Source organism: Bombus vosnesenskii, unplaced genomic scaffold, assembly GCF_011952255.1.
Source record: "Bombus vosnesenskii isolate JDL3184/JDL3185 unplaced genomic scaffold, Bvos_JDL3184-5_v1.1 scf7180000014535, whole genome shotgun sequence".
NCBI classification, from domain to species: Eukaryota; Metazoa; Arthropoda; class Insecta; order Hymenoptera; family Apidae; genus Bombus; species Bombus vosnesenskii.
In genome coordinates, this window is record NW_022883506.1 from 1,127,423 (window position 1) to 1,144,029 (window position 16,607).

General features: G+C 37.4%; 2 protein-coding genes across 6 annotated transcripts in view; one reads left to right on the plus strand and one right to left on the minus strand.

Moving 5' to 3' along the window:
• LOC117240008 (thyroid receptor-interacting protein 11-like) overlaps nucleotides 1-13,080 on the minus strand; it is a 45,152-nt gene extending 32,072 nt beyond the window's left edge. The window contains exons 1-3 of one of the 2 annotated variants that reach the window (XM_033505833.1): nucleotides 12,788-13,080; nucleotides 12,493-12,572; nucleotides 9,345-9,419 (exon numbers count right to left, since the gene is read on the minus strand). In XM_033505833.1, the coding sequence (XP_033361724.1) occupies nucleotides 9,345-9,419; nucleotides 12,493-12,572; nucleotides 12,788-12,890 (258 nt within the window). In that variant the 5' untranslated portion in view covers nucleotides 12,891-13,080. Of the gene's footprint in view, nucleotides 1-747; nucleotides 999-9,344; nucleotides 9,420-12,492; nucleotides 12,573-12,787 lie in introns of those variants that run through there. The other variant, XM_033505834.1, reaches the window with a different exon arrangement.
• A 276-nt stretch (nucleotides 13,081-13,356) lies between these two features.
• The window catches only part of LOC117240024 (band 4.1-like protein 4), a 63,662-nt gene continuing 60,411 nt past the window's right edge, over nucleotides 13,357-16,607 (plus strand). For 2 of the 4 annotated variants that reach the window (XM_033505867.1, XM_033505870.1), the window contains exon 1: nucleotides 15,193-15,787. The gene's annotated coding sequence lies outside the window, so the exon portion shown is untranslated. The other 2 variants (XM_033505868.1, XM_033505869.1) reach the window with 2 other exon arrangements.

Below are 16,607 nucleotides of genomic sequence, written 5' to 3' on the forward strand. Positions count from 1 at the left end.
CCAATCTAAAAGAGGCGAAGTTAAACTGTGCCCGGTTGGAAACTTGTTGCGCACCCTCTGCGCCATCCAGGTCTCTCGTGCAATTAATCTTTATTATGAGGTAATTCGATCGTGAAGAATGATTATTAACATATAGTACGTCTCGATTGGGTTTAAATATCGTTCGGGTGCAGGTATGAAGGAGCACCGCGTCATTACGATCGAGCATGAACGCTCCCTTTGAGACACAGTACGAGGAAACGTAATATACTACAAGTTCGCAATGTCTCTGTGTCTCGTGTGTCTCTTGCATTCGTTTTACAGCTGGTTAAACGTATCGAGGAATCAACGATATGTAACATTGTAACGCGATTCTTATCGGGAATCGTGACAAATATTAGCAGCGGCTGCCCGATACGGTAATCCTGTCACGGTGTGTTTCGATTCGTTCTCTTAATCGGCTCCAGCTAAATATCACTTATCGGATACCTCTATTACGAGCGAGCGTGCACGTACACTCGATACAAACATACGTTTATGCTCTAAATCCACGCATAACTGACAAGTCCTCCATCAAATAGATACGTCACGATTTAAAACTTTTCCTATCCACTATCTTTCCAACCTGTTTTATTTAGAATTTTAATTCGAGTATATATAGCATTTGAAACTAACAAAATCCATCGAAGCTGAAAGTTAATGGTAGCTATCGAATCCTACTTAACGTCTGTTTAAAAAGAATCAAATAAAGAAAACATATCCTCTTACTTGTATGAGTCGTGCTCATCTGCCAATGAGAATCACCAAACGTAGCCACCTCCTTACGTTTGCCTTCGAGTGAAACACCACAAGAATTCCCAGGGATGGAAGGTCAGGGGGGAAAAAGATGCGTAGATGCGTGGTTGCGGCACGGAGGAGTTCGCTCGCGGCCAAGGAAGAGCACGTTCGTCACGTGCTGGACAGCAACGCCACGTTTACGGTCCGATCGTCGAGAAGCGACTGTGCGTTCGCGACTACTCCACCTCCTACCACCTAGCAACCCTCCCCATGGAGAGGGCACACGCACCAAGAGGCCACGTTCTACTACTGACACACAAACGCTCGCGCCATAACCGCGAACGCAGATATCAAAGATACGTATGTACATACGGTGTTTTTACAGCTACATACATAGGTGTAGATTGTAGATCCGGTGTGCGCGTGCGAGCATACACCCGAACCAAGTACAGTCGGGCCTGTGTAAACGAAAAGCGCATTACCTCCGAGAACAGAAACAGAAAGAAATGCAGGTAGAAAACGCACAGTTACACCGGCGCGGCGCGGCGGCCACGTGTGCCGCTGGCCAAACTTTGACGCTACGTAAGCTTATGTCCCGGTGACTCTACCTTTTACAAGATGAATGTGTCGAAGCAGACAGGGCACTGGACGAAAATGTAACTGTCATTTTGTGGTCAGTTGGTTTCTGGACCTGCTTTTAACAGCGCGGCTATGGACAATGCGATGTTTAGTTTGGTGATCTTGCAGGTGTCTGATGGGTCAATATAGACCATTTTTCCGAGAAATCTATATCGCTTTATCGACTCTATTTTAACAGTTTCCAGCCTAATATTAGCCATGAGTGGAAGACGTGGACAGAAGCAGTCTCGGACGCGAGCCCTAGAGTTCGTTAATCAACGATAACCTGAATAAAGAAAATACCAAAGTGATCGATCTATGAATAATCGTCATTTTAAAATTGTTATCATTTTGTCTAATACGATGCGTTGGTTGGTGCATCTGTACAACAATATATTAGGCTTGCACGTGCGTATGCCACGCTCGATGCAATTCCATTAGTTCGCTTTCCAATGACAAACGCAAGTGCATCCGAGCGATGGACGATCGTTGCACGCATACTGCGTGTCGTAGACACTGTCACGTTTGCACGCAAATGATCGTACACGAGTCTCTTTGTGTACCACGTTGACGATCCTTGGGCCTTGGAGACAAGACACGATATGCTACTTCCTAATGTTGCTCGGTTACCGCGTGCATCTCTTCCGTGTGAGAACATTCAAACTTTGAGTCAAAAGTTTACTTCAATATCTGTTTTCATATATTTTGGATCATCAAGAGAAAGTATGGCTGAGTACAAAGGTAGAATCGCGTTGGTTAAAGTTTTAGAGACTTCGGAATTACATGAAATTGCTAAATAGCTGAAATGGGAAGAAAAAGTAGAAAAATATCTAGCTTTATGGTATAAATACTCGTGGAAAATGAATGCAAGCTTTAGCTCCAGAAGTAGAGGTCGAGGATAATGAACATGTTGAGAGCTAATTAAGTTACCTAGGTTTCTAGAAATTTTGTTTTTTCATTTCGATCGATGTTAAGTTTTTTGTCGGATAAATTTTTAGACAAAAGCTCGTTCGACTAATAAGTAAAAAATTAATAAGCGAGGGTTAATTTCAGCAAGATATTAATCCGCTTTAATCTGTTTTTGAGTAATATAAATATTTATAAACAAAATTCTAAAGTAATCAGACCGAAGAAATTGCATAAAAATACGATGATACAAATCATACCTTGTGATAAATGTAGTCTGCATTATAAGGTACAAAACGTCCAGACGAGGATACAATCTTCCTAAACGAACAAATTGCACGAAGATGTCCTTCCACGAGATGAACTTCACAATGAATATACACTATTACCATTTTGAATGAAACTTCTGCATTCTATGTATTCACCATAAATCGTTACACTCACTAGAAAAAATGTATAACGTGGAAAAAGAGACCATACCGAATCTTGTACTACCTTCACTTTAGAAAACGCGTTGCAAACCAAACATTTAAATTTTCTACGGTTTATGATATGCCTATGAATATTGCCTCGATTTGTTAACATTATCCCTTTGCAATGAAAGAAGTAACCAGTTGAAAGGTAAAAATCTTATAAACCGTACGTTGCTAAAAATAACGGAATGTTTTCACGTCGCGAATCCGCACTTTCCAGAGCGTATAAAGATTCATTAAAAAAAAGTTTTCTCTGTCGGGCAAAATGTGTCGTTCAGACGAAAGAATACCGCAGACGTAATCATGAATAATGTAATTAGGCCAGGCTACCACCTTTTCCGTTGGGATATGTTTGTGTACGAATGTATAACGCGTCACTGTTAACGACAGGACATTTTTATCGGCCCCCATGTGAACGGGGCTGCGGGCGCAGCTGAAGGAAACCAGAGTGGGAAAGGTACATTACCGGTGACATTATGATAATCGCGGGATTGCCCTCTTCAGCTTCTTCCCCCACTGGCATCACAGTCAGCGTCGTTTTTTGTGGGTACGAGCCCACCTACGAGGAATTTCCTTTTTCACCGAAAGAGTACTGCTTCGCCGACTGGAAGCTAATCTGGTACGTCATTCATGATACAACACGTTTGTCCACGTTTGTCCACGTTTGTCATTAAAAAGCGTTGTAAGATTTTTTGATAACTTTGAGAACAGCGATTGATATCATCGTATTTGAAAATGAAGAAGAGGTTGGTGATAACAAAAGCTATATCTAATGAATAGATCGCTTTGAAGCTATTGAAATGTTAATTCCATATATAGATCCATATATGTTGTAAAATATGTTGGAATTTGGTTCCAAAAATGGTGGAAAACATTTTTACTTGAGCATAGTTATTAGTTTGTTAGACCTATCGTACAATTAGATTTCAGATGGATTTAGTTAACAATTTATTTTTCACTATCTCGATACAATTACAGCGAATGTGTCGTAACATACTTTATCAAATTTTCTTCGAATTTTATCGACATAATGCCGATAGTCGATATCCTCGCGAGCGAAGCAGTCTCTATTAAAGCGAATTTAATCCATTTTGTTTGATTCATTGAAATTTTCAATCGTGTACTACCGGCTATTCGAATAAAAGAATAAAGGAAGCGATACTGTTTCGTAAATAGTACTTTGTTCTCGAGTGAAATTTCATGGCAGTCGTATTATTAAAAGCTATCAACTAAAGTGGCGTTCAAAGAGATAGCGTGGGGCGGTGGTTCTAATATTAACGAATAAAAATAACATTTAAGGGTTTGTTCTACTGACCTTTTGGCGAAATTCTTAATTAGACGAACAGAGTAGCGATAGACACGTAAGCGAAGTGAAAGCTCGCTCGACCTACATTTATAGCCATTCCTGGAGGGTAGTCATAGACACTATCACCCCCGGAGACTAAGCACCCCCGTTATTCAGCCTATCATGCTCTGATGCGTTATCAACGAAAACGAACCATTAACGTTGGCACACGCTGGTTACATCGGATCGATGCGTTTCCTTTTTTTCGTCAAAAGATAAAACGTTTAACTCATTCGAATTAATTACGAGAAAAGCGAGATAGATCAAAGTTTTTCGATTCGCTTTTTCATGTTTCCAATCAGTTTTGTGCAAGGTTATTTAACTTCGTGTATCGAAGTTTAATATTTTTTCAGAATCAATTATTTTACGGTGTTTTAAATATCACAGGAATTTATACACGTTTTTTATCGAAACACTTACGCAGCAAAACTAATCGTGCCTTTTCCAACGACTAATTCGATAACGCTTATTTCTATTTTATAAAGATGTTATAGAACGAGGTCGGTCATTTATCGAGCTACGTTTGAAAACACATAAGTGCTAAATGCAAGTTCAAATGGTGTTATGGAACGGCAATTAACGTGCTCTTATTAAGTTAATATGTATTTAGCCAGTACGAACGCGACTACGATAAAGTGTCTCACAGTTAACAAATTAAGCTGATATTTGTATTAATAACTATCAACGCAGCATTATATTCATTTTCGAGAGGCCGTATCTGCGCGTAACATGTTTCACCTGCACATACTTATACGGATACAGGGTCACGTTTTTAATTTCTTCGGCATACATAAAAAACTGGCACAATTCGTATCATACTATAAATAAACTTAGTATTAAGTAATTTACGATGCATTAACCGCGACGATTAAAAATGATGCGTCGACCATTTATGTGTCGCGAACCATTGTCGGCAAGGAATGACTCATTGCGACGAATTTTATCTTGCTTAATCGCAAGTTCTTACGCGGTCGCTCTGATGGAAACAGTACGATGCTTCAGCATCTGATTAGTTATTAAAAGTCGAAGTGGCGGAGGTCACCGGCTACATCCGGTGCTCGTGAGTGGCACAATGTCTTGTGATCGGTCGCGTTGAAGCCACACGTGCCCGACCCCATCGCGATCATGTAGAACGACTAATTTTAATTCGAATAACCGCTAGGCACGAATTTGAAATGGTACGACAATAAGAAAAATGTTGAACAGAATGAAACATTTCTTTTTGAACGGTGCTCACAACGATGACGAGGATGAACAGAGAGAGGTTTAAGACCAATCCTTTGTTGGTCCAAGATATGAAATAAAGTGCGAGGCTATGGTTATCGAGCTTATCTCGCATTCCTAGCGAACGTTCTTGCCGTGGTACTGAAACAGTGCAATATCGAAGTGGCTTTTTCAGCCATCTCCTTCTACGATATTTTTCACTCTTTATATCTTGATACTGCCAACTTCGATAAACACTCAATAATTTTTTTATCCTTCTTTCATTTTCTATTTTGTTTTCTATCATTTTTAATGGTATCAGTTATTAGCGAGAAAGAAGATTAGATCGTCTCATGTTTAATTTTGAAATTGCTTTCTTGATTGGCGAAGTTACGTAACTGTTTTAGTACGGAATAATTTGTCCTCTCGGATAATCCGAACAATGTATCTTTCTAGTTAATACGAATTTAATAAACTACCTATTCTGACAATTAATTAAACTTAAAGAGTCACTCGTTCAATTTGTTTTTTCCTAAAATGTATATGCACGTCTTAACGCGTAATTATTTCGTTTCCTTGAACAAGAGTAAATATTTCTTCCAATAAAACGATGTAGCACGCTTAAGATAAAAATTAGATACATGTATTTTTTACCTTTATACTATGTATTTTCGTACATTTGTATAAAACATTCAAGTTATATATAATTTTACGAGCTACTGGTTATAAGAAAATAATCTAGCATAAAAAGTGGTTTAGCCAATTAAACATAGGAACGGAATATCTATTATGCTAAGAAACTGTAATTGAGAACTGCAGTTTTTGCGATAGCAGACGTGAGATTGTTTTTTTTTCAAACAATTTTACGACATCAAAGAGCAGTTAAACGGACTAAGTCATCCCCACATTACGTTAATAAAAACATACAAATCGACCATTAGTTGAAAATGCGGAAATTCTGGGTCTCGATAGTCTTTTTAAATATTTATATGCTATATAATTTAGCCATATATTAAACAATGTCAAATTGCTTCTTAATTGCATCAGATTCACGGAAAATACCCTACTGACTCATTAAGCCATTTATTTGCAACTCTCTGTCAATCAATTTGCATAGTTGAATATAGTCTTTTAACACTGCGTTTATGAAAAGGAATTGCAAAGATTCGTTCGATATTTCTTTATCGTTATTTTTTTTTTTAAGAAATATTTAATCCTTAATAGGGTCTCCCTTGGACAAAGAAATAAAAACGCTAGCTTTCGTAAACCCTTCCACGTTCGTGTACCAAACTATAATCTTCTCGCTTTTCAATCGTTCGAATTACTATAGCGAAAATGGCACACGGAAAAAATAATCTCGAATTGGGCGGGAAACGGCAGCAAATGGGTGCTGCTCTTCATTCAGGTTGCACAACGACGCGTTACATTCGCGTCTAAACGCTTGCGTCACTTTCGAAACTTAATAACGCACCGTGGCAAGCAATTTAATGACACTCGATCGCGGATTATTATTGCGATGACCTAACAATGAGTTATCGTCTTTCGAATGTTAACAGGGTAAAAGTTACGAGTCGAAGCAGGGTACGTGCTTCGTCGATCGTGCAACTGATTCTTTACGATACGTTCATTGTCGTACGGATGGTTTCCATTTTCATGTTTCTCCCTTTTTCATTTCCATTTTGTCGAGGCGTGTAACACTCGAGAGAGACGCGTTTGTACTTACACGGTCGTTTCTGCATACATGGTTGTCGGTGGGTTCAGGGAACTCGGGTTGCTCGTGAGCTCAGAATGAAATGGTACGCGCCCAACAGCTGCGTGAAAACCACGTGAAATTGCTTTACCTATTGCGACGCAATTTTTGTTGTTACGTTGGTTATGGTAAAAGAACGTCGCACCAGGAAGCTAATGAATATTATTCAGGAATACATTTGTAAACGGAACTCGCGTACTGCCTGCTATTCCATTGATAGATGGAACGCTGAATAATTTTCAAACGCGTGAAATGCTTCTTTCAATGTTTTATGCTTGTTTTACGAGACAGCGAATTAAGAAAGTTTGTTGTAACTACGGTAATGCTATTAAGTGCCACTGATTTAATATTAATTGTATATGTAGGATAAGTCAACGTAATTGTTAAAAATTGTCCAATGATTGTATTCTTCCCTATTTAAGAATGTAAATATAATAGGAAAAACAAAATATTAGAATCAGACATTTTTCGTTTATTTATTAGTCTTTTAACTATCTACATATTAGATTGTAATGAAAATTTGCTACAATATACGTATGCGTTCTTTGAAACACGAAGTCAGTGTTATTCTTATACATCTATCGCATCAGACTGTACAAAGTACATATTTAAATATGTATCATTATTTATACGTATATTTCTTTCATGTTACATACAACGAAAGCTGTCTCGGTTTGTATACCAAGAACGCTTTTAGTTCCAAGAATACCGCAGCAGAAGAGTTAACGTTAGAAACGTCACTTGCATCAGAATGATACATTGCTGAATTAGCGACAATTAGGGATAATTATTTTCATTACACATAACTATTTGATCTGAATTAAACACGTATATTTTCTTCTCCATAAAATATGTGTATAGCAGATTTCTCCAAAAACTTGGATATTTCTAACGTTAACATTTTCGTCGCGTAATTAATTACGTATTGACTTCAGCTACTCTTAACAAGTATCAAGTTCAAAAAAAGGCTGTTTCACTTTTTTTGCACTTTTTTACGTTATTATCATATACATATTTCATTATTGATTTTTACGACGAAGAAGAATAGAGCCAAATTCCCTAACGACCAGAGATAAGCGTACAAGTTGAGTCATTAATTTAGACGTTAATGCAGTTTGCAATTATCTGGAAGTAGCTTTTATAAATACTAATTAAAGATGAAGGCTATTTCAGAAAATGGATAACTTATTTCAAATAAATCGCATTAGAACCCCGTAAAAGTGGCACACAAGTAAAAGAAAAAAAAAGTAGTACGAGATACAAGAATATATATTTCAGAGTGCGAAGAGAATTTGTAAGCCAATACAAGTATGTACATACTTAGCGAAGTTTTAAGCGTCGTGTATTACCGACGACGCGTGTGGAAGCGTTGAGTGGAGTAGAAGAGCGCGAGGCGTACAAATGAAATGCGAAGAAGAAACAGTGTTTAGCAGTTTTGTATCTGCCTCATCAGCTGCTACTCAGCATTACACAGCGTGCACGGCAACAGCAACGGCAGTGACAACGGCATTGGCAACGGTAACAGCAACGAAAGCGAACCGATCGAGACCGATTAATTACAACGAATGAAAGTTCGTGGAAATGTATGTTCAACTGTACTAATTAATAACGATATTTTGAAAGTATTACTTTTCCCCTCGTCGAACTGGTACTATATTAAATGCAATAAACTGGCGTTGAATATCGGACCATATAATAATACTTATATTATGCATGAATCAAACGAATTGATTAAAGATCCTCTATTAATGTTTTGGATATTTGGGCAGTTGGAAGTTGGAATACTACGGAATACATATACGTGATAATTGATAGATACTTGTAAAGTCCGAATGTGTCGTAATTTTTTCAGCAAACGTTACGTTTTATATCGGTAAATTTATATAGGCCTCGCTATTCGTAATGAACATAATTGCAGAATTCCTGGCAATTATTAGGTTTCAATGAAATAAATGTGGAGAAATCGAAATATATCGATGAAACTGATTTTTCTGGTAACTTATACGAACACAATTACCTATGGATACTGGATACTTAATTAACGTTATTGCTTAGCGTTCAACCTTATTATATTATACTTTTTAAACTAAACTAACAACGTGTTATTACTGAGCCATGAATGCATATAAGATCCTGCAAAGAAGACTGTCCTAGCGTTGAATATGCAAGTTTGTATAAAAGAAGACAATATTATTCGAAGTTCTCCGTTAAAACGTGTCCACATTCCTAGTGGAGTTTCTCGTATAACCTTGTACAACAATATTAGTAAGAAATTAAGATTTTTGAAACTCACCGAATCCTTTGGTTTTGCGTTTAATTCGACGACAGCCTTCTGGAGTTCACAGTTCTGCCGTCGTAGTAGCGAAATCTATGCAAAATGAGATAAGTAGTCTTTAGTAGTATTTTAATACTCCTAGCATAGAGAATTAAACATAATCATAATCGCTGAAATTATTTGCTGTCTAATTACATACATATATCGAGTTACATTCCTGGCGCAGATTATGTATTGATATCGGAACGCGATAAACTCAAGATACCCTGGATTGTTTCTTGATTAAAGAATACTCGATACTCTGAAAATGAATTTCTAAGCTTAATTAGTAAAGTACCACAAACTATCCAAGTTAGAACGGATTTTCATCGTGATCTAACAATAAAAAAAATGATAATGTTGAAATTTTGAGAAGCGAGTTTGAAGATCATTCGTGACGTGTTCGATAGCTATAATGGCGTCAAAAGTATTTATTTTTGGAACTCGATGATTTTGTTGAAGCAGCAACGAAAAATCGGTATCTTCTAACCTGAAGGGGAGCGAAGAAAAAAATGGAGGGAAAAAAGGAAAGTTGACATGGGGAACGTGGTAATCACGCTACGGACTTAAATATTGGTAACCATAATCAGAAGGAAGTCCGGTGGTACGCCGTGGGTATACGAACCGTACGATGCGCGTTTCTGTTTGCCTTCCTTATCTCAGGTTTGCGCTGCGATAACCACCACCAAACCCCTTCTTCAAACGTTATTTCACCTATACGGTTCACAATCTTACTACGAAAGCTGGGAGCAACGAAAGTGAAACGATTTGAAACGTTCTAAATCGACCACAAGTAATGCGCTTAAATGGTTAGATACCTTTTTTCGAGTTATCGATAGTTTCTAGACCTGTAAGCATAGTTTTCGACGAAGAAATATTTTATGAAAAATAACGATAATTTGATAAGCCTGCTTCAGAGAAAAATATGAAAGGAAAAATGAATTTTGTGATATTTAGAGATTTTGGTGATTACAACGGAATGATAATGTCTATTTATTAATGTTTTCTAAGGGTTTTTATACACATAGAGTTTAATGCGAAGTTTGTTATTTACAAGTACATCCTTTATTCAAATTTCAATAGAATTGTTAATTTAAAAGAAAATATCAACAAATTTATCGAAGTTATATAATCTGCTGTAAACATATCTAGTAAGCGAGTTAATTTAGAAAAAAGATACAACAAATTTATCAAAGTTATATAATCTACTGTAAACATATCTAGTAAGTAAGTTAATATAGAACAGCTTTAATATAAAGTTTCGAGGAAGAATTTAACGAAAGTATCATTAAAACGTTTCGATATGAAGTTTTATAAAACAAACTGAACGAAAAAACCAATAAAGAATACGCGATCGATCTTTATAATTACCATCGTATTCGATCAAAGACACTCCCTAAACCATGTAGTTTATATTCTAGGAACACGGCTCGGATATCGAACGTTAATATTGGAAAACGATATTACGATTCCAGCAGGTTGATAACACGATTAACAGATGCTTCAGAGTTTCAACAGTTTTATACGCCTGCACTACCATAATAGTTACGTACAATTTTGATGTAAAATATAACTTCATTTTCTATGATCATACGTGATAACGAGTGTAATGATTTACGAAATTAAAGAACGACTGTCTAAAACACATAACGGTTCAATAAGACAAAACACAATTATTAAAAAGATTAATACAATTGCTATTATTTATCATAAGCTCTCGTAAATTATAAATCCCTAATTGATGTTACATTGAAAATTTTCCTTGTTTTCCATGTAATTCGCTCTGTATACAAAAAAATAAAACCCTGCTCTTCGCCACCCAAATTCTTTGTCTTTCCCTCCTGTCTTCGCATGATTAATTAGTCAATTCATTTTATCGTATAAATTCCACCCTCCCTAAAGCTCTTCCCACCTATATATGTACATATGTACATACATATATATATATATATATAGTTGCGCGATCAATTTACGAATAGTTGCGTTTCGTGGCAAATACACGGTATCTCCCAGGTATGACGTAAAAGTCAATCGGTACGTTAACATTGCAACGTTATGCATATAGGTATTTCTAAAGAAGGTAGAGGGCATAGGATGCGAGTATTGTTAATGCAGAGCCAAAGGCTTTGATATCGCTATCTATCGGTTCCTAGAACAACAGAGGGTACCGTCCTGAAGCTTACCACAAAAGCACGAACAAACGTGATGCACGTTTTCGGTCCCTTATGCTTCCACAAATTGTCCGCGATAACAGACCGGAACGACGTGACCGTGCAGACTTCAATGACCCCTCTGCCCCCCTTCGCTATCCCTCCCCTGATGAAACTATTTTTGCACAATAGAACGATTGCTGTTCGAAGGTCGAACATGTAATATTTTATGGAAGCAATGCTACAATACCCAGGAAAATGGAATATTTAAGCTCTTTCCTAGATGAGTTTTTAACGAGAAAGACGGGAATTTAAAGTGTAAAATGTCATGAAATCGAATGGTATTTTTTTTCTTTTGAAAGATTGGCAAGAAACGATGTCATTATTTTTCTTTTTTTGTTTAATGCTCTAAAAAATATTGTAATGGTATCGCTTTATTACGTGAAAAGTATGATTGATAGCTTATGTAATAAAGGACAGCTTCCTATCGCTCCTTGTTGAGAATTGAAAGGATTTGGGGTTGGTGTCATATGAGATAAGGTAAACGTGTTTACATAGTACTCAATCCCGTTTAATATGGAAAGCAACATCTGTTAAAATAATTCCAACTGCAAGGTAACTGTGTCCTTATCGAGGTAGTCAACATCTGCGTATATGTAAAGAATTTGCAATAAAGTATGTTATGCGATCGATTAGTAGAATCAAAATTAGTACAATGTTAGAGATGCCGTGAAAATATGAGAACTTAGTAAAATACAAAAATAAATACACTCAAGACAATTTTTTACATTTAACGAATTACCATTTTCAAAAAATTGTCTATCGAATATTACATATTGCAGGACATTATGTATTTGTATATTCCATATAACGATATTTTCAATGACATTCTTATGCAAGGCTAAGACAGTTAAAAACACGTATTAATAAATTAATGAATTACTAATCAGCAATTTAAAAATCAAAATTATACTTACTTCAGCGTCTTTCGAGTTGAGTATTTCTTGCAATTCAACGCATCTTTCGTTCGCTTCCTTTAATGCTTTCGATCGTTCGTCTATGCAAAAAGATTATAATATTATTTGTAAATGATGAAATTATGAATAGTTGTATTCGTCATTTTATATCTTTACGATTCGAATTTCCCGCCATTACGTCACGCACTCACTCGATAAAATAAACTCTTACATTGACAGTCGTCAGTAATTGACGTTACGTGATACTAGGTTATGATTTACATTGATTACATGATTCAGAGATGATTGTACATACCTATTTCCTCTACTATACCCTCCGATAAGACTTCCTTTGTAAAGCTTGTTAACTGTCCCTTTAAATTCGACAAGCTAGGCAGTCCGTCACCGAACCACGCCATTTTCCACGTCGACACTTATCCTTGAGTGTACTTTTTAAGGACTATATGAACACTGTTTTTCAAACTTATATGCACTGCATATTTTGACAAAACTACATTACTTAACGGCATAAAAATATCAAAACATGAACTAACAGGAACCTCGCACGTAGTAACCTTCGCAAAACATACAAGTTTAGTTGCGTGCATTGTCGGCAACATTACGTAAAAAATTACTAGATTTCTCGGGACCTTTTCAGCTTAAATAGTAATGTACCATATGGTGGTACAAGCTCTGATCTATTGAAATTGTTATTGATATTCACGATATACTGTCTCCTTTTATTTTGTTCTGACGTTAATAAAAACAGTTTGCTAATTCAATCAATAATGTTACAATGTTATCACAGGAAAGCATATACATAATTTTATCGAGCGACTTTTCTTATCGACGAACTCGCTTTTTAGTTCTTTAATATATCTAAAGAGTGCAGTATTAACGACTGAATTTGACACTTTTTTGCGAGAAACATTTTAGAGTAGTTCTTGTGCGAGCAATTCCAAATCGTTATGCGCAATATAATATCATTAACTAGAAGAATGATAAGGTAATTGATATCTCCTTTCTATTTGATACAATCAGGTTAAAATCGTTTTGATTTTATCGAATATTATATAAACCTACGACGACGTTTTAATCAGTGAAGTAATAATATTTTTATTATATTTAATATTAACCACAATATTCCGGTGTTTATCTAATACGATATTGCATATGCGTTGTAGGTGAATGCGTAAATATTTTAATAAACGTCATTCGGAATGTTCGAAATACATATTAATTCATGATAAGATCTGGAGAAGAAGCACCGGAATCGTTTGAGAACGCTACGGTTGTTCCACGAAACATGCACCTGTAACACCTGTTTTAAATAGGACGCTCTCGCGTCAATTTACTTTATCGTTCCCTGGCAAATAAATTGTCCAATTTCTCTACCCAGTTTGATAAATGTTAATTCGAGAATAAAAAATCTTCTCGAAACGGCGTCGAGGCATACCATTTTGAAAAGTGATAAAGTTTTCAACACAGATTATTCTAAAGGAACCTTTCTTCTGTTTTACCTCTTTTTTCTTCCTTTTCTTTTCGCTCTTTTAATTCACGTGTCGCGTATTGCCTTTTATTTTTAGGAAGTCAACCCGATTGCATGGGCATTATGGAGCAGCACCTTTTTACGGGGCTTCCTTTCTCTGCGGCGTGTACCAAAGTATTAGGAAGAATGATGGGCACGAGGCCGAGATCTTCAACGGAGGAAGGTGAGTAGCGGTTGAGAAAGGGACAGACGCTTCGCTATGCTGTGCTTACACGCAGTGCCGTATCGTTTTTCTCGAGTACATGAGAGTAAACGGACTCGTTTTTAGTTACGTGAAAAGTTAGTTACAGTTCTTCTGCTAATAAGTGGTTATTTTTTTCCATTGAAACAAACGCTGTCTTTATTTTTCAATTACATGTAACTTTCAAATCACACGTAGATTTTCATTTTATTAGAATTTTAATGTATTTTAAATTCTATAGAATGACAGAGAATTAATAGTTGATGATTTAATTATTACCACTTTTAAAGATCGTTTACTTAATGCGAAGATGATATAATTCCTAAATTACACACAGTTCATACTTTCGTGGTAGGTACATAGGAAATAAATCAGTAGTCATTTAAAAGAATAAACAGCTATTTCAATAATTCCTAGTTATATAATAACTTAACGAATAATTTCTTAGAAACAGGCGATTTCATAATTTTCCAATTAGAAACTAATAAGAATATAATAATATAATAAATAGTATAATAGCATAAACTACAACATGATAAACGAACTAATACAATAATGTACAGTACAATAATGAGTGTCTATATGAATATCGATTTGCATTGGCAATAATTCTTCCACCTATCTGGCAATTATGATTTATTTCGAAACTATCTGATTCTGGCAACAGGTCCGGTGAAAAATTTGTGCTGTCGATTTAGGCTGGCTGCCAGTGGAATCGGTCGTATAATCGCAACAACTTAACCAAGTAACAATCGGCGTTGAAAAAGTTTTGGTAGTCGCGTGACGCGCCGCAGTTTCAAACACGAAAGGAAGAAGAGGGCTGAACGCAACGGGCAAAGGAAGAGTCCCGAGTGGCAAGCTACGTCACTGTCCACGCGATCACGATTAACAGAGTGAACAGCACGAGACGTCCGAGCGCGCGAGCAAGACGGAACGCGTGGCGAAGGAAAGGTAGAGGAAAGGAAAGGCGCGCAAGGTAAAGGCACATCTGAATCCTACGGTTGACTCGGCTCAGTCTGATCCGAGCCAAGCCACTGCCCTGGCACGACGTTGCTCGCTCTGTACGCGGTTGTATCCCCAGCTATTCTTCGTCCTGCTCTTGACACACAGCACGGCACAGTGCACTCGGGGCCGCGGTCTAATCCACTGGTGTCATCGATTACCGATCCAACTTGCTTCCTACGCATCGATTCTCGCTGCGCGGTCAGTTTAAGCCGTGGCGAGCTCCCGCTCTCGCCGAGTTCGCCCGACAGACAAAAATCACCGCCCGATATGTCACAGTGCATGCACCAGCACCGTGTCGATTGGTTCACGCGCGTCCAGTGAACCACCGACGGCGCCTGATTTCCTTGGCTTGGCTTCGCTCGTCGCACGGTTTTTGTTCGGTTTTTCGTTTTCGACGTATATACGTATAAATAGTCTGCGATTCGTGACTCGTGCGCGCGTTTGTCAATACGGAGACGTTTTATGGACCCTGCGGTGATTCGACACACCGGAAGTGTGATGATCCTTCTAGCGGGACGTGCTGCATCGATCAACGCGGCGACAGCGTACCTTCGATCTGGGATCTAAGTTTCGCGGTCAAGGTGTGTATCATTCAACTCTGTTCTTACCAACTTTACCTCCAATCTTACTTTCTTTTTTTTTTCGTTCTATCCTTTGTAATCTCCTATGGTGCAAACGCTTTTGTTTCGACTTGACATTCAACGTATCATATCGATATCGACCGCTGCTTTTTAAACAGACGTTTCGTTTATTATTTCGATTTCTTTCTATTTGGTGTGCGAGTTCTTGCAGTTAGGTTTTCTTTATCTGTTTGTATTCGATGCGATAATATTCCTGATACTTCGTCACGGTGTGTTTCTTCCCTTTGTCTTATCAATGAGCGAACGATAGAAGGTCCAGGCACGGGCAATGGGAAAAATTGATCGGCGTAATTTAATGCCTCCTTAAAGCCGATCGACGAATGCTTAATGTGGGACGAGAACGTACTTCGCATTCTATTCTGAAACGTATCGTCGACGTTCGTGTCCCTTCCAATGCTGCTTCTGAAAACGTCTCAGATAAATGAAACATTTTTCCCGCTTCTTTACGGTAGACAATGGGCTATTAGCTGTAAGCACCAATTATGGGGCTGTACGAGCGCGCTTCTTTTTCCCGAATAGTTGTGTACGAATAAAGTAAGAGGGATCGAGGGAGTCGCGTCTTCCGTCGATGTTCGTAGAAGATGAGGCTAGACGAAACCGGAAACGAGGCTCAGAAGAGTCAAAGGACGACTCCATTCGTTCGTTTTGTTACGCGAGACTCTATCCCGTAGGCTTGACTGGATTAATCAGACAATGCAAGTCCGTTTGTTTTTGTTCTTTTCACCGTTGCTTCGATGTAGTTGTCTAAATTCTATTTTTT